A 24,939-nucleotide genomic window follows, 5' to 3' on the forward strand; every position below is an offset into this window, starting at 1 on the left:
CATGAAGTGTTTTGAGGGCTTGCAAGCAAAAGAGGCTCTCCCCCTTGACTATATGATGTACACCTGTAGGTGTAAGTACGTACCTTATCAGCGATAAGGCTAGCGCGATTGCCCAGCAGGGTGGGCTGTGCCTAGGCGAGCTTCTTTGGCCGCTAAATTAGTCTCGGGATGACATCGCTTCCCGAAAGCGAGACTCCAGTTTAGCAGAGCTTCAACTACCCGGGGACTCCTCCCTTAATGTTCGAATCACTTGCAACCTTACTTCATTTGCGACACTTCAGAGCATACACCATCGAGTGAATGCACCACATAAAACTCCTGCATTCTTGGTGTCACTGGGCCATCTCAGCCTTGTATTGCTTTGAGGTTCAGCTGCTCACGCGATGACATCAGCGATCGCATAGCCGTCCTCCCTCCCACTTACACCACCTTGCAGTCCCATCGCCGTCTGTTTGGTGCACCGTCGACAAAATGCTTCTCCTCCACCAGGTTGGTAGCGTCAAGATCGGCGAGGTCGTTCGGTATACCGTTACATATACGCCGTCACACGACCGCATTCTCCCGTCGCCAGAATTCCTCTACCTGCGCATCCGCAACACATGTGCCATCGCCCTGCGTGCCGCCTTCGTCCACGGTCCCTACACCCTCTCCGTAGCAGCGTACCCTTCGAATTTCAACCCAAACGAGAAGTTCGCAAACCCTCGCAGATATGGTGTGCCTGAGTTTGAACCTATGCTCAAGGCTGGCGGGTCATGGACATGCCACCTGGTCGTGCCCGACGATATCCGGCAGAGTGCGGGAACCGGAAGTCACGGATACTTTGGGAATGGCCCGGAACATGATAATGAGAGTGTAACATGGGTAATAGAGGTCGCCTCTCAAGTGATATTCTCCGCATCCGCTGGGGTCAACTACGAGGTATGCCTCGCACGGGACGAGAAGTCTCTTAATCTGAGCTCCGGCATCCCGGTGGTTGGCAACCAGGCACAAATCCCCCAGCCCGGCCGAGTCAGCGATTTCCAACAAAGTCTTGGTGCAAAAGATGGCCACCATCCCGCACAACCCAAGGGAGTTTTCTCTCGCGCCATCCATGTGAAAGTGGAAGATACGGCAGCCCTTTGGAACACCCCTGAACTGCCGGGTTGGGATGAGGGATCGAAGCAACGTGGTGCTCCACATCGAGCTGGTGCCGCTGTTCAGACCGCTCCTCAAGTCAGAAAGTCCAAGGATTCCAGCCGGGTACCTAAGAAACAGAAGAAGGTGCACTTGGTCGTTCTCACGCATGGATTGCACAGCAACCTCGGCGCAGATTTGCTGTTTCTCAAGGAGAGCATAGATGCTGGAGTTAAGCAAGCAAAGATCGATGCAAAAGCGAGAAGAGCAAAAGAGCGTGCAGCAAGGCAAGAGAAAAATTCGACCAAAGAACCGGGAACCACCGGGAAAGATCCTTCAACAACAGACGAGCCACAGAAGGTGACTGACGACGACGAAGAGGACGAGGACGAGGAGGTGATCGTTCGAGGTTTTGCTGGAAATGCCACTCGCACGGAAAGGGGAATCAAGTATCTCGGGAAACGCCTGGCACGCTATATTCTGTCGATGACATATCCCGACCAACCGTTCCTTCCAGCTACTAAGGTGGCTTCAGATGCATTTTCACGCGTGATGCATGATCAAGCCGCAGAAGGCAAGCCGTCACACAAGCACAGCACTATTCACAAAGCGCCAGAGGATGGAGTAATTCATTCGTGCTCACGTGCATACAAGATCACCAAGATCAGCTTCATCGCCCACTCTCTAGGTGGTCTCGTTCAAACTTATGCAATAGCGTATATCCAGAAACACTCACCACAATTCTTTGATCTGATACAGCCTATCAACTTTATCACCCTTGCGTCGCCTTTTCTAGGACTGAACCATGAAAATCCGATGTACGTTAGTTTTGCACTCGATTTCGGTCTTGTTGGCAGAACGGGTCAAGATTTGGGGTTAACCTGGAGAGCTCCAACAATCGCCAGGAGTGGATGGGGCGCGATCGTGAGCAGTCTCGGCGAGAATGCCCATAAACGAGTGATGGGAGAGGTGCAACCAGAGTCAAAGCCTCTCCTACGAATATTGCCTACAGGACCAGCCCACATTGCACTCAAGAAGTTCCGGAACAGAACAGTCTATTCAAATGTTGTCAATGATGGTATCGTGCCTTTGAGAACTAGTTGTCTCCTATTCCTTGATTGGCAAGGATTGGGTAGAGTGGAAAAGGCCCGCCGAGAAGCTGGGTTAGTTGAGACCGTTGTGGGCTTTGGCTGGGCAGAACTCACAGGTGCGAATGTGACTTCTCCAAGACCAAGTCCGTGGACTCCTTCGGAAGAGAAGGAACCAGAGACCGAGACGGGAACAACAACTCCTACCGGCCATGAAAACTCCCACGAAGTGCCCCAACCTGAAACTGATGCTACGCTTGAAGATGACAGGCAGAGTCTAAGAGCTGTGGCCACATCATTTAAGCCAGGAGCCGATTCTCAAGAAGGAGGCTCTTCGCAGGATCCTAATTCTACGGCATCTACTAACAATCCGAACCCGTTTTCGGGCATCTTCAACTTTTTCCGCAGTAATGACTCTCCCAAGACTCCGCCGCCGCCGAGCCAGAAGCAAAAGAAGATCTATCAACGTAGCCAGACCTTGCCAATGGAAAATAACTCTAGTGGCAACAACTCCTCATCGCAAGCCTCGAAGGTCACTTCGGGCCACGAATTGTCAGAAGATTCAGATAGTGGTCTCTCAGCTCCGCCACGAACAACTTTCTTCGAATCAGCAGGCGACTTATTGAACCCAAAGTTGCCTTCCATTGACTATCTCGTCGATCCGTCAAAACGGCCTCGCACAATTTTCCATGATAGGGTATATCACCCTTCAGACATCCCACCTCCTCCCTTGAAGAAGCGTCCCACAGGTTCTTTAGCAATCCGTAGAAGGTCATATGCTAGAACCACGTCATCATCCTCCAAGAAGACCGATGACAGCGGAAGTTCTTCTCCGTACCCGTCCCCGGGAGTGAATCACGAAGACTCCATGGCATCAACTCGAGATTACGATGATACCAAGCATACCAATCCAGACAAGGACCCGGATGAGGTTATCGACACTTCGAGTATGAAAGTCGAAGAGAAGATTGCTCGGGCTTATCACAAGGGACTTTCGTGGCGCAAAGTTCTGGTCAAACTGGAGCCTGATGCGCACAATAACCTGATTGTGCGGCGTATGTTTGCCAATGCCTTTGGCTGGCCTGTTGTCAAGCATCTGGTCGATGCACATTTTTCAGACTCGGCGGCCGCAAGAACTCGGGATGACGAAGAAACAAACAAGGAGATGGCCCGGGATATTAACGAGCCCCCTGACTCGACCGGTTCAGAGACAAAAGCCCAGACCGAGGGCAGACCTCATACTACGCATGGTGAGCGAGAGTCTTCGGGCACAACTGGCAACAATGACACTTTACGTCCAAGGACTACGGAAGAGAGCCGCACGGCCAGTGAAGCTCGAGAAGCTGAGGATCAGGTTCCCGACTTACCGGTGACGCCACGAGCAGACTCCGAGGATAAGCAACTCCACAGCTCGGTGCCGCCACACCATGCCTCCAGGCCAACCCATGAGAGGCTTGATTCTATGACATGGAGCGATAGAGACTGGGCAGACAGTGCAGACGAGAGCGAGATCGAGGAGGACCTGGCCTACGGACGCAAGAGCCATGAGGAAGACGATTCATCTCAGAAGGAATCCCCGAGCAACAAGGGGAAAGCCCCTGACCGGACGTCCAGTCCTCTCAGCAATGCCTGGGATAACTGGACGGAGAAAATTGTAGGTAAAGGTGCGAGCAGCAGGGCCAAGTCACCAATGAGCCCAACGGGCAGGGAGGCACTAGGAGACGATGCATGAGTGACGAGATAGCATCATACTGTGAGATACACATTTTAGACAAGACTCTCGGCCCATAATAGAACCACGGTTGAAAAGCTGAGTTCAAACAAGGCTGTGAATAGGCTACCGGCTCCAGAGGGCATTACATGAGTAAATCTTTGGCGGCCGCCATTGTGCATGAAGTCAACATGCAAAGTGATGGTGTGTGTGTGTGCGTACCCGTTCAATCGGGTATGGCCGGACGGGCGCGTGCATGCGCGGAGCTGTCCAAGCTGAAATGCAAATCATATTCCGAGTTTATTTGCGTGCTGATGTTCCTGCGGGCCAAGAGGTGTTGGGGAGACCGGACGTCTTACTGTGTCGTTGCGAGTTCGACTGACGGACAGAAGCAAGATAACACCTGATCGGGATTTGTTCGCTTGCTTCGGGATCTGCGCCTGACAAAGCAACACCCGGCCAGCGTTCGGGTGCTGAACCGAACACCGCAACTCCGTGACAGCATTCTCTGAACAATTGTCTAGATAGCGAGTAGATAATTCCAAAATCACGACCTTGTCTGGCAAGTAAATATTAGTCTAGTTTGGGTGACGTCTTCTGAGGGTTGGCACCTATTTCCACTTACATGTAGTTTGGGGGCGGGCAGACAGGTAAGTCGCTTAACGAGGCGCAGGCCTGAGCGAAGGTCGGTTAATAGCTTGAAGTGATTTGGGGGCCGCAACCCCCCTCCCCTAACTGGAGACCGGCGGAATCCAAACACCATCGTATTGCAGCGGCTTTTGTTCTTGGATTTAGACTGAGATGACTTCATACTTTCCGTGTGATCAAAATCCTGCATTTACACTGCCATTAGATTTTTGACCTGTCATCAAACGTTCATGGGGGCCGGTGAGGTACAGTGGGTGACAGCCCCTTTTCACTTTAACATGTTGAAAGGCTAGTTTATCGCACGCGCACAAATGAAAGACTTTATTTGATGCTAGTCAGAGATCTACTTAGGCTTTCCACTCCACCATCTATCTGTGTAACGAATAGCTGTGTATCTAATTTAGGGGGGATTGGGTATATCCAATTTGGGTTCCGCAAGTACAAGCAGGCGATGTAATTCAAAGAAAGAGAGCGTGTCACTGCTCACAACACCGAGACGCAGCCTACACATTCGTAAACCATAGGCCAATAGTCAGGAAAGGTGGTCTGGCAAGGGGACTGCAAGTCAACAAGGGCTTATCTGCATCTTCAGTTTATGCGTTTTCAAGAGACAGACAAGACCGTCGTTGATCAAAGCTCCCTGAGGTTCTGTAACAGAGCCTGCTCCCGATTGAATCTCTCAATATCATGAGGATGGTCCGGATCCATGTGGATCCGTCTCCGCTCAGCCTCAATGAATTCTTGCGGTCGTGCTCGTTGTGTCAGGAGTGGGTTGTTGAACACGTAGAACTTATAATTGTCTTTGAAAATCTCGTCCATATCTTCAAGCGTCCGCCGTGAAGTCTCTGGATACAGGAAATAGACGATGGGGAAGTAAGACCAACAGAAGCACGAGAAGACTAGTCGAACAAGACATTAGCAATATTCTCGTGCAATTCTAGGAAGGATAAATCTGAAATGGCGGTATAAGACTTACGCAGGTAGAAAGCCCAGCCCAAATGGTTTACACCAACCTTGGTAAATTGCACAACTATGAAGCTGCCCAGCCAGTTCGTAGCTGTAGCTGCGGCAGCGCCTCTGGTCCGCCATCCCAGGCTGTTGATCTCTGAGTTATACACCCATGGCACTTTAGCAAAACTTGTTCCATAGCAGAAGTAGTATAGAAAGAACATGGAGGTCGTGACGGATCCTAGAGTCTTCTTATTATCAGGATGTATGTCGGCTTCCTTGAGTGTAATGGCGGCTATGAGGTAACAGCAGCCTGTGGCTACCGAGCCATAGAGCATAAGCCTGTGTGACCGTTAGCAGAATTATTATCAATATCCTCTTGAGGTTGATAGGAGAGTCTTACTTTCTCCGCCCTACAAGGTCAATCAAGAGTAAGCATAACAGGGCCGCTCCGAGATAAAGTGTGGCGTTCGCGGCAGTGAGTAGCCGAGCATAAGCTTTAGAGACACCAACTGACTGAATCAGCAGAGTGGGAAGATAATAACCCAAGGCATTGACCCCAGAAAATTGCTACAACAGTCGTAGGTTAGACCTGGGAAACGAGATAATGGGGAATGATTAGAACTTGATAGGGAAGGCAATTACCTGCATTAGTTGAGTACCACAACTGGAAAGCGTTAATAGTCTAGCTCTGATTAAAATGTAGCGGAATCTCACCTGAGCAAGAGACGTCGCATGTTCTGCGTTGAGTCCCTGAACAAGAACACATCGGATATCGGAACGCGGTCTTTACGTTCATCTTGTATGGTCCTCCAGATTGACTTGAGTTCATCGTTGAGTTCTCTGTCTTCGAGGTTCTCTGTCTTGCCATGAAGCTTGGCAAGTGCAGCTTTCGCGTCATCATATCGATCCCTCAGGAGCAGCCACCGTGGGGATTCTACGGCCAAAGGAAGGAAGAGAGCCACAGTTAGCGGGAAGACGAGTTGAAAAGCTAGCGGGAATCGCCACTGGAAAGGTCCGTTGCCGCTGTAGAGGGCATAGTTGATCCAGTTGGCAGTGCAGAAACCCACCGTGTTGCAGACGGACCCAAGGACGACCAGCTTGCCCCTAAGCTGAAACGGGGAGGTTTCTGCCATGTAGATGGGACATGTGGACGAAGTCACTCCCATGCCGAAGCCATTGATAATCCGCCCTAGGATCATCTGAGGCAGATGAAAGGCGGAGATTTGAAGGACTGCGCCAATGACATTCAGGGAGAGACCCGTCCATACGGTCTTTTTCCGGCCGAGGTGGTCCCCGAATGCGAAGCTTGCAATGCAACCAAAAAAGGCTCCTAGCTGAATAAGGGGTAAGCCTTATGTGTGCCTAACGAGGGAGGGAGAAGGAAAGGAGAGGGGGTTAGTCACAGCGAAGCAGCTGGAAGTAATGCCCGAAATGTTGGCAATCTTCGTCTCGGGGAAGTATTTGACAAAGTCAGCGGAGATCAGAGCTCCTGAGAACACGCCCTGGAGTGAAAATGTGAGTGAGGGTATGAAAGACACCCCATCTGCCTGGGAAGAGTCTGCAAACCTGGTCATAGCCGAAGTGGGCCATGGACACTGTGTAGCTCTGTCAGTCAGGGATCTTCTCCAATAGAGTTCTGTCTAACAGCTTACCCGAGTTGACGACGGCCAAACAGACAAGCAGCAACTTGCCACTCCTGCTAATAAAACCGAAAACCATTATGATCACTAAACGACTAAAATGAGAAGCTTCGTGTAGCACTCTTGCGAAGTTGGATAAGTCATCTGTGCCGTAATCAGGTTTCGAGGAGTCTTTATATCTGGAAATCATCGTCCTCGAGCTAGGGAGACGGACGACTAATCCTGTCTATCCTCTCCACCGGACCGTCTCGCCTCGCAAAGGAGTAACAGGCGGTGATGCACCAAGAACATAGAATAGAGGAGAGCCTAGTGTCTCCTCACCGCACTTGGGGCCATCAGATCGACCGAAAGTGGATAGGGGTAATCAACGACAAGGAATTATGCTTAGACGAAGTCTGCAGCATCGCCACTACCGACATCTTGATACCACATTAGGAAGGAACGCGAGGAGAATGCTTCAGAGAAGGAGATGAGCCTTGACAAATAACGAAAGTCATCGAGAGGCTTTGGCCGTTGACGATCACGACTATGCAACTATGCCAGAGGTGGATTAGGAGACATCAACTTGATGTCTGAGCCTTTGGCTACTGAGCTAGGCGAGCGGCCGGCCCCCAGCACGTCTCGTACCTGCGGGATGCTTCCATCTCTGTCGATGTCTCATCCCTGCTGGATGGCAGAGCAGACATGGCAACGTGTGGTCTGATCCAAAACTCGGGACTATTGGGACCATCAAATTACAGAAATCACCGCGCGATGCGCCAATGATCAAGTAGCCTAAACAACGTGACGTTGAATGTCGTTTCAAGATAGCAAGAGGCAACGCTCGAAGTTGACTAAGCCTGGATATAATGACCCAGCTGGGATAGGGCTGAGATGAAGCGGCGTTACGGAGCCCCATTGTCGGTGATTGAGGCGTGGCTTGTTATATCGGCGGGAAACATCGCCAACGATCGATTGGTGTGTTGGTACTGCACAATTGCTGGTAGCCTGTGGTGGTGCAGGAAGTAACTCCGAAGCAAGCCCCAGACTGGCCGAAAGTACCATGCGGAATGACGCTAGGCCCAAACCACTGGGAACATTCGAGGTGCATTAGCGGCGGTCGACAATCTGCAAAGAATGTCCTGTGATGTCCTAGAATCCCCTCCTTCAGTGGACGGCCCTCGACGAAGTACGGTATGGCGCAAGCCAATGCGATGACCTCTTCTCTGCTCGGATTATGAAAGCAATCCGATGTTGCGCTAGTCTCCCGGTAGCCCGGTGGCAGGGCTCAGCGTTCCTAGGAACATACCGGTTTCCAAGGTGCAAGCCAGCATAGGAAGTCAAAGGGTCTTTGTCAGCGATGGGAACGAAACAGGTTGGAAGTTCTCGATGCTTTCCAAAGATGAGGATATCGAAAGTAAGCGATTACCTACGTTGACATCTTGAAGTCTAACTAATTAATTACCTAGCTTCAATTACCTAACTTTGGTAGGGTAGGAGCAGACTGATGAGCCGCTAGCACCTGCGGGACATTGTTTACACTACACTGCACTGGCTTCCAGATTGTGTCAGGGTTGCATAAGCTGTCAGTCAGAGAGTGGTAATTACCTTCCAGAAGGCATAACCGGGAAGGAAGGAACTGGCAGGGCTGGGCGGAAGGTCTAGCGTTGTGACCAAGGAAAAGGGTGGTCCACCCCCTCTCCGCCATCGCCGACCCAGCGGGATTACATAAACAGCGCGCGCCGAACGGCCTGGTCCGGGCCTCGTGCACTGCAATCAGGTCGGGACCGACCTTTGTGATTACTCATGGATCACGAACAGCGGAATTGCAAGGACACGACAATCGGACACACGGAGGAGGTGGAGCTAGAGCTACAGCAGGACACGACAGGCAGCGGAGACGAAGCGAGGCTGAGGAAGGCTCCTCCCTCTCCCCTTCCTCTTGGCAGTCGCCGATTACAGCACTCATTCCCCTCGCCGTGTCGTATCGTTGTGGTGTCGTCATTCCCGGGATATCTCAAAGCTGCTCGAGGTTAGACTTCGCTGTTTGTACGGCGGTAGGTGTTATCAATCCTAATCAATGCATTGTCGACCTCAACAAGCAGACGCCGAATCGTAACGCCGGCACCCCGAAGGCTCGCCGTGACGCCGTCGTCGCCGCCGCAGAGTGGCCCCCGCTGGGTCCTACACGTACATGTACTGTGCGTGTATGATGGGATTTCGGGAAACCTGTCTGTGCTCTGCCCTGTCAGGCTGGCACTAACGTCAAAGCTAGGTAGATAGCGGGGATTACATTACACGCCTGTGATCTTCACGATGGTGCTGGGATCATTAGTTAACATTCAGACCCCAGTCTGGTGGACTAACGTAAGTAGTAGTGCCGGCTATGTCATACGAGAGGCTTTAGGCTTTTTTTCGGCCATAGAGTCTGACAAATAATCCCAGATGCTCAAGCTCCAGATGCAATTACCACATTCGACAACATGCTGTCCACATGGGATGCCAATTCGACCTGTCCGCTAGGAGAGTTCCACCTTGAACAAAGATGTCGCGAAAGAACCCCCTTGGTTTGTTTCGCAGCCTGAAAAGGACCGCATGATCGTACATGTTACATTGAATGCAGCTAGAAGATCCAGAGGATTCGACGACTTGCGGCAAGCCACCCAGCCAGTATTTGTGCAACCACTCAATCCGGCTCTAGCGGCAGACGGCGAGTCCGCGTTCGACAATCGGAACGTTTGGAAGCTCGGTGCTCGAAATGTACCTCCATCGCCATCCAACATCCAGCATTGCCGGTCAGCCCAGAGGTCTCTTTTTGAATTCCAAGATCTGCAATGGGGAATTGCCATTCCCCTTGTTTCCATCAGCGTCTGTCTGTTTCGTCCTCACGCCGCCGCCCGGGAATGCTCGGCCTCGGCGGCCTGGGTCGGATGGACCTATTGAGATTGAGTGCGAAGTGTACTCGTGTGATTGTCGGTGTAAGTGTTAGCGCAAGGCAAGTTTCGTAACTGCAAGGCAAGTGACAGCCAACGTCAGTGGTTTAAGCGCACGCACAGCAGGAGGGTAACATCTGCCCGCCAACTATTAGTGAAGCACAGGCTAAACAGACATGGCCGAGCAAGCCACCATCATCACCTGAATACTCCATACCCTGAATAGGAGCAAAGTAGTGAATTGGAGGCTGCTCGACGATGGCCCTCTCTCTTGGCGATGAGCTGCTCGTCATGCACGTCGACGAAAGGTACCGGTTGCGCCTCTCCGCAAGCCTCATCGTCCCGCCGCCCCTGGCCCCCTTCTTCAAGGAACTCCGAGAACGAGGGAAGCGCAACAAACCCGGTGGTCTGGCTGCATATTTAGTTCCCGAGTCTTTGGTCCTTGGGTCCTCGATAGTGTCATGCTGGGTCTCGTGTGCCACTGGGTACGAACTTTTTGCATATCATGGCCTGCGCCTCGCGATGCGCCATCGATGAATGCTGAAGAAGCGAAGAGAAAGGTAGAAACCGCCAGAACAGGCCAAGATACCCGACCAGGCCCAACAAAGTGACGACACCGGACACGAATATGGGGTGAGATGCAAGAGACCTGCTATGAAAGTTCTGCGATGACTCAAGTCGTCGTTCGAAGGCGAAGCAGGCAAATGCTTACTCTGTCGCCCCTATTAGCGCGTGCATGCCACTTTTTGTGATAGAATCGATCCGTGTAAGTAAGGTAGGTAAGTACCTTGTACGGGGACTCGACCCACCAGCGGCATGCCTCCAATATGCCCGTGCCTCGTACCATTCTGTACTTGAACTTGAGTACTCTGGATAGATGCATACGGGCCGTGCTGGGCGAGTGCACGCACGAGTCGACATTGGGACGATCGATCTCCCCATGGAGTACGAACCGGCCATATGGGATGGGTAATACGTATATACAGCTTACACATGTAACCCGAGATGACCTAACGGTAGGGCCAGGTAGTGGCAGCTGGTGGCGGTAGCTAGCTCCCTAGGCATGTCAGGTAGGTAGGCGTTACCTTATTATAGGCGTATTGGGGGGGCGGCTTTGGGTGGGGGGGGAACGGCGGCAATAGCGGGCCTGGCTTGCCTCTTTTTAGCAGCAGATCCCCGTCTCCCGGCGTGTCCCAGGCTGTCCCAGCAGTCGGCCAGGGCACCACACACCTTCCCAGGTTGCCCCGGTCGCTGGATGATCGCCCATCCGCGGCGCATCTCATCCCATCATTTTTACCTACGTACCTATCACCCATCGTCAAGCGACCCCCGGAGGCTCCCACTCGCACTCCCACGCTCACGCACATACACACACACACACTCAGACGCACTCAGACGCACACGCACGGTCTGACGGGTGATGGGGCGCATCCAGCCCAGAGGCATCCATCTTGTCCGCCTGCATGAGGTTAGGTTAGCCGTTCCGCCCAAGTTGTCGTTGTCGTTGTTGTCGGAGAGATACGTACCTCCCGTACGTACTTACCGTATCGTACATGATTATGTACGTACATGTCATGTAGAGCCAAGACAAGGCAGGGCAAGGTACCGAACCTACGTAGGTAGGGCAGACAGACAGATAGACAGATAGACAGAAGGACAGACCAAGGTACATTGGTAAGGTAGGTCAGGTAGGGGTTAGGTAAGGCCAGGGCACCGCAAGTAGGTAATCCATTCTTCCTCCTCCCTCCTCCTCCTCCACGCCATCCTGCTGCTTTCTCAAATCTCGTACACCTCGCCCACCTCCCAAGTATCCAGTAACATGTCAACAAGTACCTCCCCAGGGCCCGGTCACCTCCCGGTCTTGCCCTGGTGGCCGCAGCCGGCCCCATAAGGTCGACAGGTCGAGCCACTCGCCATCCATACATTTGTGTCCCTGTCCCAGTCCCAGTCCTAGTCTAAGTCTAAGTCTTGCAGTCCGCCCCCGTCTTCCTGTTCCTCTTCCCGCTTCGTCTGCTCTTCGTCTCTCGCTTGCCGGCGGCGGGTCGTGCGTTTGCATTCGCATTGTCCTGTCTTGTCTTGTCTTGTGTTGGTGTGGCTCTGTCCTGGTTCTGACCTCTTCTTCTGGCATGGCATGGCTGTGGTAGCTCTGGTATCCGTCGTCGTACTTATAAGTCGATGCCTCACCTCTTCCTATTATTGACAGCAGCATTATTAAAGACCAGCTCGTGCCTACCGACTGCACTGGAAGAGGGGCGTGCCTCGGATGCCCGGTTCATGCAATCCTCCGTTTATAATCGTCTCCATCTTGAAACCAGGTTAGAGTTGCTGTCGTGTACAGAAGAGGAAGTCTGCCCAGTCGATATGAATTACACAAGGAAACGTAAGTGGTGCCTCCCTTTCCCACATGCCGTCGTCCCCCGTCTTGCTTTCAATTTTCCTGTTATCATTTGCCTCTCCACATCGACTACCTTGTTTTTCATATCATTTTGTCTAACCCATTTGTCTCGCCTGTCCGTCCGTGCTTTCACGAGCCGTGCATGGCGGTCATGTCCGCGCGCTGCTGACCTTGTCTCTACTCCTAACTAGGCGCCCTACTTGCCTGCGACTTCTGCAGGCACCGGAAGAGGAGGTGTGATGGCGAAAAGCCTTGTGGCACATGCCGTGAAGCCCACGCGGACTGTGTGTACAAGGACCTACCGGTAGACCGGTGAGACACACTCGCCTCCTGCAGGCATGGTTTGCTCCTGCAACGCCAGAACTGACGCCAAGCCGAATAGAGTCGAGCCTCAGTCGTCCGGCCAAGGCGCCGTCGTGGAAAGACTAACACGGATAGAGGCCATGCTCGAGGAGCAGGGCCAGAGACTCAACGATCTCGCACTCGGCGCAACGTCCTCGTACGCCCCGAGTCGCTCCTCGCTCCAGCCCATGCCCTCACCCTCGCTAGTAGCAGCCTCTCCAGCCTCCGTAACCAGCCGGACGCTCGAGGGACATGACATTCACGGGGATCAGGCACAGTTCTTGATCCCTTATGACCATTCCACCGCGGCCGTCTCGCTCCTCTCGCTGCCGATCGTCAGATCCCTGGCCGGTGACTACCCCAAGAACTACTTTTACGACATTGAGGAAACATCTCCGCTCCCGCCACCGCTTGATCTGATTCACCAGGAACCTATCGCTTGGCCACCGGCCCCGGACCCCGGTATTTTAGAATTGCTTACTGATGTCTACTTTACTGCCGTCCACCCGACTTATCCCTTATTCACAAGACAGTATTTCAAAACTCTCTACTCCAACGTTCTGGAGAATGGCCTCACAGAGGACGCCGAGACTGCCATTTGCCTCTGCGTATGGGCACTCGGCTCTATCTTTGTCTCTAATACCCCGTCTGCCCGACTCCCCAGAGATTTTGACACTCTTGGTATTTCCTTCTTCGTGCCAGCCCTGCGATTGATTCTATGTAGGACCGTCTGGGGCTTCACGCCAGATGTGCAAATATGCCAGGCACTACTCCTGGCAGCGTCGTACATCGCCCACCTGGGCAGACCCCTTCACAGCTGGAAGATGGTGCATTATGCCTCCCATAAATTCCTGCAGTTGACACACAAGTAGGTTTGCAGTGATTTTGATGCGGCTGTTGCGGAATTTTTAACCATTTGCAGACAACGACGAGCCGGTCTTCTGAACGAACATGACGACAACTACCTACGTGTCTTTTGGTCTTGCTTCATGATAGAATGGTACGTCATCTATACTTCGACTTCCCGTCCTGGAAAGAAAAACACATGGATGCTTAGTTGTGACAACCAAACTTCGAGATGGATAGCCTATGCGATACTCTGCATGAAGCAGCTGCACCTTCTCCTACTGAGACTTGACGCGTCGCAGACATTACAGAAACAGACTCTTCCATCTCTTTGAAACTCTCATTTTATACAACATGGCTCTCATTGGCGGTGCGCATGTTTTGATGCATCAAACTAATAAAACGTAGTGATAGGGCAGCCGAGCTCGATGTTGTACGGACGGGCATTGAGCCCATGGCAGACAAGATGCCTCTACCAAGGACCCTCGACCCGAGCGAAACAGACGACATTATATACTTTGTAGCCGAGACAGCCGTCAGAAGGCTCCTCAACCGCATACATAGTTCGCTTTATTCTTCGGACAACTCGGACATTGCTGCAGTGACGGATCCCTCTAGCGGCCCGAACAACATAAGCCTGAACAAGTTGATGGCCCTCAGTTCGGAGCTTAACAGACAGTTGGAAGAATGGTATAGTTCGATACCTGGAAGAGTACGTCCTCCCATAGGCACAGAGCCCATGACGAGCGAGCGAGGAAAAGTGCTACGAATTCGATACTACGCTGCACGACACATCATTCACCGACCATTCGTGCTCTACGTTGCACTGCAGACGTCACCGGCGCCCGGCTCGCAGCCAACCACTCCGCAACCGCAGTATCAAATCCCACGACTCATTCTGGAGAAATGTACGACCTGCATCGCCTCCTGTGAGGCCTACCTCTACAATGTATCCGAGATGCTCGACAAGCGGTCTCCCTACCTCTGGACCTTCTCGCAGAGTGCCATGGCAGCGTTGCTCATGATCATCATCGCAAACTCCTCGCCGCAACTACGACCGTTCACGCCAGACATCGAGGGGCTCTACGCAATGGTCGTGCCGAAGATCAGGAAATGGGCAGCGGCTGGGTCGAGCTTCGAGGCGGAAGTCAAGATCCTCGACACCATCGCCGCTAGGGGGCAATTCTCGACCGCTTGAGAGCTGATGGCTAGGATATGAAAACCTACTTCTTCTTTCTCTTTAACTTGTGACCTTACTTTTGGTTTTCTTGGCATGCAACGAGCCGGCGTGCTCCTTGCTACTGTACCTGTACGTACTTAGTTTCCCGAGTTTCGCTTCGTCCCATGATACCAGGGAGCGCCTTTGATAGAGCCTCCAATAAAGCTTTCCCAAGACAAATTGGCTAGATTGATCGAGTGCGTGTGAATGATTCGTGCGATCCCCTGACTTACACGCGACTTCACATGCCTGTGGGGGCCGCCTCCTTATTTCCGGAATCCAAATATAGGCACTCCAGGGGCACCAGTGTTCTGGTGGTTCGGCGATAGCTCTGTGCTACAGTAGCACCATATGGGGACACGGGTCGATGGCTAGCGAAAGAAAGAGAAAAGCAAGGGTTTATTCGAGTGGAAACGGCCCAGTAATGAAGCCTAAGACGTATGGGTAATATCAATAATCCAGAGCTAAGATCTTGACGGAGCCGGATCAGATTATTGGTAATAAGCCCTGTAGGGCAGGTGGTTTCCCTCTCATCCCAGATCCCTGGACGGACGGGAAACTTGGCGGGAAACACCTGTCAAAGTGCATCATCCATGAAAAGACTTGGTCGTAGTTTGTACAGCAGCGGAAGACGAGCCCGAAATACTTCCCTGCACCGATGGCCGGGTGAACCACCGAATACTGCCGTACGAGGTCTTTGGAAGGGAGATGATGGTTTACAGGTCAATTGTGGCTGAAGCTCACTCTAACCTGCCTTACTATCTGCACCTTACGGGTCATGATTGTTATCTCAGTAAAACGCACGACAACTCAATGTTCGTATTGCTAGGCATGTAAATTAACCGAATGAGACCATAGCAAGCCTCTGTTGTTCGTGTTATTTGCCTTAGCCAGGCTCTTCACATTTCTCGCTCTTTGACGCCGTCGGGTTTCCGGGGCTCACTTACACGGTCGGGGTGATCACCTGAGAGCGCTGAAGCGAGGTCCCCATTCTATCACCTATTCATCGGGCCTGCGCCTCTCGATCCCGCCCTTCCGCTCCGGGTGGATACCTACTCCCAGACCAAAGGTTCCCCCCCCCCCCCCCCCCCCTATCGACTACAGTACAATTCGCAGTGTGCAGTGTGCAGTAGCTGGGCAACGGTGTCGTCATATCTGCTGCGAGCAACGGCCAGCTGCCAGTTGCATGACGGCGTTTTACGGGGTAGTAGATCGCGATCGTCGCGTCTCATTTTCAGTCTCGAGGGCGATGCAAGACGTCCGGACGAACCCCATGCGGATCTCGGTGCGGTAAGAAGCAAAACACACACACACACACACAAGCTGGGGTGGCCACAGGCGTGGTGCTGGAGAAGACAGCAGATTGCCTCGACCCTTACTCATCCAACACCAGCAAGCCCAGGCACAGAGGAGCGAGTGAGGCGCAAATGCGGACTAGCACCTTGGGGGCCGAAGAGTCTGTCGCGACGTCGCGCAATAGCCTGACCGCCTCCACGACGGCCTGTTCAGTGGCCTTTAGGCTATCCGCAGTGCCTGCTGGGGCCATGAATTGGCGGGGAAGAGCACTCAGCTGCACCACCTACCCACCAAGAGACAGCTGGCATAGGAGGATTAGGGGGTTTTCACTACTGCCTGCCTGCCTGCTCCTTGCAGCACGGGGCCCTGTTTGTCAGTGCCTTGATGCAAGTCTGCAGATGCAGGCAAGGGAGAGGGCCATGTGATAGGCTTTACAACGGCTGCTAACATCGCGGAGGTGAAGCGTCTCCGGGCAGCTCCTCGCTTTTAAGTCGAGGATGGGAGCCTCACCCGTCACAGCAGTGTCGATGACAACATGCCGTTGGTCGATCAGGCCTTCAAGCTCACGGAGCTGGGCATTAGAATGCGAGGCCTAGGCGGACAGTGCTATTGCCATTGGACACCATCTTCCGCAAAGGCCCTTCTCGGTGAATGAAAATATCAAGACACGGCGGTTATAATGGTGTAAGTCGTCCTCCAAACGGTCCTCGGTCAACTCGAGACCACCCGAAGCTCCTAGCGGGTATAAACTACACGAAGCCTTCACCTATAATGTTCCCGCCCGGTGATGGACGCTTCTATTTGGTTATTTACGGCCCATTCTGCAATTTCTCAAAGGCTATTCGTGTCCTAGGTGATCCGGTGCTCTGCCACATGAAGCCTACTTGCCCCCGACTCACTTCCCGAGCCTTCCATGACCCTCCTACCTGCTCCTAGGGGCGTTCCGGCCGTACCGCGCTCACAACGGTGCAGTTACATTTGCCATCCAGGCTTCCGCCCCGTTGCTCGGAAAGGAGGGAGGAGATGTCACTGGGCGGAAAGCACCCGCGCGCGCGCGCGCGAGCACGGGGAGCTGATAGGCCCGATATGTTGTGTGACCATTTGCCATATGAGGCGAACTATATGCGTGGCTGCTGTATGTCGCATATCCACACCAGTGCGAGCTTGACCGTACCATACCAAACCATACCATACCTATGCAGTCAGATTCTGACCGTCTGACCATCGGTCCCAAGTGACCGGACTTGGGTCTCGGGAGCTACCTAGCTGCCATGGCGGCATAAGAGGTCACAAGTAGATGCATACGCACGCCTCCCCCGTCAAAACCGCCACAGGCTGGGACTTTGCAGTGGCTGCTGACCAAGGCAGCAGGTGAGATGGCGTACACTCTCATGTGTGGTGCCCTTTGGGAGAGCTGACAATCTTGGCTCTCCCAGCCTCATCCGCCCTGTGGGATCCTCCTGCAAGTTCTGCCCTCCAGAGAGACTGACTGACACTAGAGACGCGAGTTGGGGGCAACGTTGTGGCATACACAAGAGTCCCGAATGACTGGGCCGAGCCGCCACTGTGGAGGGGGTTTGCGCTGTTGGTCTGCGGCGTGCAGACATGAAACTCCTACCGTACCTATTTGATGCACTTTATCGAGTCTACTTTATGTAGGTAAGCAGAGGGCGGAATCCTTGGCTACGGCCGGTGCACACCATTTCGGTCGCATCGCAAGGCAGCCCTTCCCTAAACAGGGTACGGTAGACGAGAGCTCCAGGGCTCTCAGCTGATTCTTTGTTATTGTTTTGAGGTGGCCGTGATTACGTCGGAGTTCACTCCGATCCAGTTGATTAGTATGGGGTGTTGAGAAGTGTCGTTGTTAGCCGGCCTTGCTTAATTACTTCCTATGTACTGTACTGCTCTGTAAATCCCCGACTTTCCGATGGGCTCTCCACTTCTCCACAGCGGAATGGTTTTGGGCAATAAGCTACCTCCCTTAGGCAAGCGGATGTCCTCTTTAAGCAAGCTCCCGTCGTAGGCTATCTAGGAGGAATCCTTCTGGAAATTGCCCCTGAAAGAGATAAGTTCTTTCACATAGACCTTGGACGGCTTCATTCCAGATAGGCCAATAGCCTAGTCGAGGAGTCTGAGAGTAGCCGATCTCAACGTTTGATTACCTGATTCGTAGGCGGAAATCGGATATCGATGCTGCTAAGGGAACTCTAGTTTGATGCTTGTGGTTGCTTTGATAAGCATAACACCTGTAAACGTAAAAGGACCACTGATCTTTCGCCGACTTGAGTTGACGGCTACTGATTAAGCGTGTTCAAACGATACTTAGGATAATTGTATGGGATACTTGCTGTCTTGAGGTTCAGAGATACGATAGAGCCAGATTGCGTGTCATTCTAGAAGCCTGGAGGGTTTGTCGATGCCTCGTGCAATACTCGCAATGCCAGTTCCGTTCCATTGAGGTGTGGCTTGCCAAGTCACTCAAGCAAGCCGTTACGTGGGCAAGCCACATCAGCTTAAGTTACAGCTCGATCCTTCCATTCTAGTTTGGCAGTGAGGCTTGCCATAGTAGTGCTGCAGCCGCCTACTGGTACTGCGAAAGGGCCTAAGACAAGCACTGAATGTTAGGTAAACGCACCTGCCAGGTTAAGGTGTCCCGCGCGGCGGAAGGGTGGAGCTGGGCTTGGCGTCATGCGTGTCTCTATCACTGGCGGCGGCGCAAGGCCATCTGGAAAGTACTGTGTAGCGCACAATGTGGGGAAGGAGGCACCCCTCAAGACTTGCGGCTCCAACAAAGCTCCATGCCATGCCATGCCATGACATAGCTTCCATTATCCTTGACGACCAAATCGCTATTGCACCTGGTCTGAAACACCGCCCGCACAATATCCCGATCCCCTGAACTGGACCGATTGACTGCAGTCTTCCGAGACATACCGCCCGCCGCCCGATAATCAACCGGTCGCCCTGCCTTGGCTGTTCTGCAGCACATGCTCTAGTCGCTGCACATCACCTTGTCATCCTCGTCGCCCTCCTCCCAAGCCTGCCCTCCACGAATAGCGTGCCGCCGCCTGCGTCTGCCTCCTTCTAGGCCTGCAAAAGGCGTAGTGCGGTGTCTTGTGCGCAGTGCGCATCTCTTCCGCCAAGATGGGTGTCTCTGCCCTGCAGATTCAACACGATGGTCAGCATTCCTCCAGCTCGAAGACGTAAACCTCTGGGTGACCCTTGCTAACATCAAATCAGTGATACTTTCTACCATCAAGGACATTACACAAGGCGATGTGAGCGCATTCCCTATCGAGACGGCCGATGATCAACCCGACTGACCGAATACTCTAGTGGAAAGTCCTCGTTCTAGACGAAACGACTAAGAAGATAATAGACAATGTGGTCAAGGAAGATGACATCCTCAACCAGAACATTGCCAGTATGTCCAATGCGTTGAGAGAGGTCGGGAGAAGTTCTCGGATGCTAAAGCTCCCACAGATATCGAGCAGATCGAGGAGAAGAGGGAGATGAACCCGACTATGGATGCGATTTACATCCTGTCTCCCCAGCCGCACATTGTCGACTGTCTGCTGGCGGATTTTGATCGACGACGGTATAAGAAGTCCTTCCTTGTGTGGATCGATCTTCTAGACCCCCAACTCCGCCGGCGGATAGACTCCTCTCCCCAAGCCCAGCAGCAGCGGGCTGGCTACGAAACTTTGTATATAGACTTCTTTCCGCGGGAATCACACTTAATCACCTTCCGTGATCCCTGGAGTTTCCCAATATTGTATCACCCGGCATGCAATCACCTAGTGCGAGAGCACATGCAGAACTTGGCGCAAAAGGTAGGTGTTGAAACCGGCTCATGGAAACCGTATGTTGTGTACTAACACCATGGAAAGATCACTGGCATTTGCGTATCGTTGGGAGAGTATCCAAAAGTCCGCTATTACCGACCAAGGAATCCTCTACACGAAGCTAGCGTACTATGCTCGCATCTTGCCCGCTTCATTCAAGAAGAACTCGACAATTATGCACAGTGGAATCAAGGCTTTCCGCCGCCCTCGTCAAGACCGCAAAGCGTTCTCATGATAGCAGATCGGTCGATGGATCTCATGGCACCTATAGTCCACGAGTTTACCTACCAAGCAATGGCACATGATCTGTTGCCTATAAAGGAAGGGGACAAAACCACGTTCCACATGACTATCAATTCGAGATCTGCCAATCCAGAAGAGAAGGATATGGAGCTCCAAGAGAAGGACAAAGTTTGGGTCGAAAATAGGCATCGGCATATGAAGGATACCATCGATAAGTTGATGGGTGACTTCCAGAAGTTTCTCGACCAGAATCCGAACTTCACTGACCAAAATGGTGACACCACGAGTCTAAATGCGATCAAAGACATGTTGGCTGGTCTACCACAATTCCAGGAAATGAAAGAAGCCTACTCGCTACATCTGACCATGGCAGAGGAGTGTATGAATGTCTTTCAGCAACACAAACTGCCTGACCTAGCATCTGTGGAACAATCACTGGCAACTGGGTTAGATGAAGACTTTCGAAAGCCCAAGAATATCCTCGAACAGGTTGTACGGCTTCTGGATGACGAGTCTATTGTCACATCAGACCGACTTCGACTGATAATCGCGTATATTCTATATCGAGACGGAGTGATACTCGAAGACGTGAAAAGACTGCTCGCCCACGCTAATCTTCCACCTCAACAAGGTGAAATCATCAGCAACTTAGAGATGCTTGGGGCGCGCATCACCCATGGACTGAAGGATATCCGCCAAACTCCACCGCCATTATTCCCCATTACCAAAAACCCAGCTCAACTCGAGGAGTATGCACTCTCCCGTTTCGAACCTAATTTGAAACACATGCTCGATAGTCTATGCACGGGCACGCTTGACCCGACTGTCTTCCCATATGTCAAGCCGCCACTGGACCCTAATGAGGACATGATGACTGGTCAGGCATCACTACGGGCAGCCAAACCGAGCTGGGCAGGGGCTGGTCGACGCGTGGTCGAGAATCGCCAGCGAATCATCGTCTTCATGGCTGGAGGCGCTACATACTCTGAGTCTCGAGCATGCTATGAGGTCTCCGCGAAGCATGGGCGAGACGTCTTCCTCGCAACGAGCCACATGGTCACACCGAGCTTGTTCATACGCCAAGTTGGTGACCTTTCCGTTGATAAGCGGCGGTTGGACATACCTATGGAACGGCCGAAGCCGAAAGCGCCCGCTCATCTTTTCGAGAGGGAGCGTCCGGCCGCACCTCCGATGGCCTCGGGACCGGCGCCGTCGGCGATGGGCGGCGGACCAGCTCGGAGACCAGTGCCAGGAGGAGGTGGCGGGCTCCCGAGCCGGCCTCAGGTGCCGACGCAGGCGATGGGGCAGATGAGCCTCAACAGCTCGCCACGACCGGCTGCTCCGCCAGCACCGGCCGGAGGGGATGAACGGCGACCGCAGAAGCTGGAGAAGCCAGAGAAGGACAAGAAGAAGCGGAATATATTTGGGATAAAGAAATGAGATAAGGCATAGGCCATCACAGCTAATTAATCGACTTCGTCAAGCCATGGATTTATGTCATTATATATAGCATATATAGCCTCTTGTGTCGCTGCAATGCCTTGTCATGATCTTACAGGTACGGGTGCTGCCGGATTAGATATGCTTTAGTTATGATACGATGATGCTATTGCAAGGAGTCTCAGGGAGGGCTGGGCGGTTTGGATTCTTGTCCATAGCGTTTTCCCCGAGTTTCTGCTCACCTACGGAAGTTGGTTGGCCACCTGGAAGAATTGAGTAGTTCAAACACAGCACATCCTCGTCACAATAAAGCGCATCACACAAAGAAACGAGTCATAAACGCACACTGGGTTGAGACAACCAATGAGTTCCTATTGGCAAGCGATATGGCTCACTGGTAGCCTTTCTAGGTTAGGTTAACTTAGGTAGGTAGGTAGAAGGAACCCTCCGATCCCTGATGCCCCGCCCCTATCCCGCTGACCCGATCGGGATCTGATCTTGACTGTCTGTCCACCAAGAGAACCAAAGCCGTGGTATCATATCGTGTCAGTAGGTGAGTTTGCTTGCTCGTTGTGTTCGTTTTGTTTGTTTTCTTGCATGTTTGACTCTCAGTGGAAACGCCGTCGTTGTGACCCACGACCGTCTCTCTTTCTCTCTCACTAGCTATTCCCATCGGCCCCCCACCCCATCGAGCCCGTCGTAGTGTTTATTTTGTGTGTGTGTGTTTGTGCGTGTAGCGTGTAGTTTAAACGTAGCAAATCCTGTTCTAGACATGCACATGGGCCAGTGAAGCTCGCATCGAGCCGTTTTCTTATAATTACTCCAACATAAGGTTCTGGATTCGTTGAGAGACAGTGAACTTAGACGGATGCGGATTCCTGATATAGGGCCTATTGCCGACGGAAGGCAGCGCCGGCGCCAGGAGGTGGCATGCCACGCCCGTCGAAAGGACCGCCAAAGGCTAGACCTTCGGGTCCCTGGAACCCTCCCATACCTGGAGGTGGAATGAAACCGGGCGGTGGTGGTCCACCAAAGAAGCCAGGCGGGGGCTGCATGTTCCGGGGTGGAGGGCCAGCCATGGCCTCAGGAGGAAACGCTCCTGGTGGAAAGTTGGGAGGGAACATGCCAGGAGGAGGGATGTTTCGATTAGGGGGATTGCCGACGAGGCCAGGGGGAGGTATCATCGGGCGCTGAGCAGGGGGCATCTGGCCGCCGCCGCCTCCTTGCATCCACGGTGGAAGTTGATGATCAAGGCCTGGAGGAGGTGGTCGTTGCAGAATTTGAGTCGGTTGCGGCTGTTGGCGACGATTATCGCCCTCAGGCTGATGGAAGTGCTCCTCCATGTAGCCGCCGAGGCCTTGATTTCGCATCTGGTGCTGCGAAGTACTTCGCTCGCGTTGATAATCATGTTCCCGCTCGTGCAGCTGGGGAATGGCAGCTTGCTTTTGCGGCTGCGGCATGCGCATGAGCAACTGTTCGGTGCGCGGTGGTTCAGGGGCCGCACGAGCGCTCTGCATCAGCCGCATGAGGAACTCCGTATTGCTGTTGACAGTAGGGTTCTGCTCCATGCGACCACTGCCCTGACTCGGAGCCTGGTGGCGCTGTCCAACAAGTTCCTGGAGCATCTGCTCAGGGCGAGCTGAAGGAGGCTGGCTCGGTGGTTGCATTGGACGCGGCGCGAGAATCTCATGAACGGAGGGTTGAGTCGACCGAACGCGGTGCTCTCGATCCAGCCCATACTGCTGATAAGGTTCCGGCGACGTGACTGCACTCTTCTGCCGCATCTCCTGCTGCTGCATTGGAGGCTCTGCATAGCCGCCAGCGTTCGGAGGTGTAGCACCTGTCTGGAATGTTTGACGCTGGAGTTTCTGGAGCAAAACCGCAAACGCCTCTTTTTCCACGTCAGGCTGTGGTGGAGGTGCATTACCTCCATTTACGGGCGGCAGCCCTGCTGCAGGTGTTGCTGGCTCAGTCTGCCCTCGACTGTCGCCGCCCTGAGCCGAAAAGAAAGAAGTGAACCTGGACGGTTTCGCCGCCTTTGGCTTCGCAGGCTCCATCTTGACTTCCGCAGTACTACTGCTGCCGACATCCAGACCGGCAGTCGTTCCAAATGCAGCAAAGAACTTGTCCGGGCCAGGTTCCGCAGCAGGTGCCGACTTGACACCAAAGAAGCCCGAGTCTGACGCGGAGGGATTGGATGCCAGGGGTTGCTTCTCTTCGGTTTTGGGACCACCCCGGCCTGCTTTCATGCTTTCCATGAATTTCTTGAAGTCTTCTTCGGTGTGTCCCTGAGCTTTCGGTTCAAGCGGCTCGTCTAGCCATTCTGGCTCCCGCTCAACCCGTTGCTCACGGTCCCACCGACGCTCATAAGTCTTCTCATGGCCACGAGGTGGGCGTGTCTCCTCGGGACGGTCGTCAGTGTTCCGATCGCGCCAGCTCTTCGCGCGATCAATGCGCTCACGTTGCGACGGTCGTTCTGTCGGCTCGTGGGCGCTCTCCTTGTTAAACCATGGATCCGTTTTGCCCCTGTTCAAGCCGTTTCTACGAGGATTGTCGTCCTCTTCGACATCCTTGTCTCGCGAATGCCGATCAAAGTTCCGACTGGGACGCTCGCGCGCGTTATCGCTGTCTTTGCTATAACGATCATCTCCGCCCATTCGACCTTTGCGGAAGATCTCAGCGCCCTCTTGACCAAAGCTCTTGCCGCGCGGCTTGACCGTACTCCAACCATCGCTGTCTTGATCAGCATCCCCGCGGCGCTGATAATTGTTCGTCCTTCGATCTCGAAAACGATCACTGGATTCTGGTTCTCCAGTTCTGTTGCGGAAAGCGTTGAAGCGATCACGAGCGTCTAAATCCCTCGAGGTCTTTTCGTTTCGTTCGTTCTCACCGGGTCTGCTCCGCACAGAAGCGGATGCAAAGCTCGTTCGAGGAGGCCCGAGGACGATGTCCTCGGTATCTATAATTCAGTCAGTAAAGTTATCGAGACTTGCTGGCGCGGCGTTGAGAGAGATCCGTACTGGTACCATTGCGGGAGGTATGTCTGTCAGGACCAGGTCGGCGGTTGGTCTGGTCAAGGAGAGGGTTGTTATCGCCCTTGCTGTACCTGTCGGTCGTGGGCTTACTGGGTTGAATGCGAGTGGCTGTATCCGGAGGAGGGCTGCAGCACGAGTCAGATGGCTTGATTGAAGCTGCGATGGAAAGAATGATGTCCTTACCCCATCCAGTCCTCTGGAGGAGGGAGATGAGC

At 53.1% G+C, this 24,939-nt stretch overlaps 4 protein-coding genes across 4 annotated transcripts; 3 read left to right on the forward strand and 1 right to left on the reverse strand.

The window, feature by feature from the left end:
• Positions 1-471: 471 nt before the first annotated feature.
• UCRPA7_5574 (putative serine esterase family protein) lies at positions 472-1,993 on the forward strand (the record flags this gene model as incomplete). Its single annotated transcript, XM_007918120.1, has 2 exons — positions 472-1,522; positions 1,941-1,993. 2 exons carry the CDS (start codon positions 472-474, stop codon positions 1,991-1,993), a joined length of 1,104 nt encoding a protein of 367 aa, XP_007916311.1.
• A 4,133-nt stretch (positions 1,994-6,126) lies between these two features.
• On the reverse strand, positions 6,127-6,644 carry UCRPA7_5575 (putative glycerol proton symporter of the plasma subject to glucose-induced inactivation protein; the record flags this gene model as incomplete). Its single annotated transcript, XM_007918121.1, has 2 exons — positions 6,127-6,175; positions 6,226-6,644. 2 exons carry the CDS (start codon positions 6,642-6,644, stop codon positions 6,127-6,129), a joined length of 468 nt encoding a protein of 155 aa, XP_007916312.1.
• A 6,152-nt stretch (positions 6,645-12,796) lies between these two features.
• UCRPA7_5576 (putative c6 finger domain protein) lies at positions 12,797-14,844 on the forward strand (the record flags this gene model as incomplete). The annotated part of the gene is made up of 4 exons (XM_007918122.1): positions 12,797-13,446; positions 13,525-13,668; positions 13,723-13,800; positions 14,061-14,844. 4 exons carry the CDS (start codon positions 12,797-12,799, stop codon positions 14,842-14,844), a joined length of 1,656 nt encoding a protein of 551 aa, XP_007916313.1.
• Positions 14,845-19,305: 4,461 nt separating this feature from the next.
• Positions 19,306-20,039, forward strand: UCRPA7_5577 (putative sec1 family superfamily protein; the record flags this gene model as incomplete). Its single annotated transcript, XM_007918123.1, has 4 exons — positions 19,306-19,339; positions 19,402-19,439; positions 19,498-19,585; positions 19,645-20,039. 4 exons carry the CDS (start codon positions 19,306-19,308, stop codon positions 20,037-20,039), a joined length of 555 nt encoding a protein of 184 aa, XP_007916314.1.
• Between the last annotated feature and the right edge of the window lie 4,900 nt (positions 20,040-24,939).

Source organism: Phaeoacremonium minimum (assembly GCF_000392275.1).
Source record: "Phaeoacremonium minimum UCRPA7 unplaced genomic scaffold PA7_03_scaffold_415, whole genome shotgun sequence".
Taxonomy (NCBI): domain Eukaryota; kingdom Fungi; phylum Ascomycota; class Sordariomycetes; order Togniniales; family Togniniaceae; genus Phaeoacremonium; species Phaeoacremonium minimum.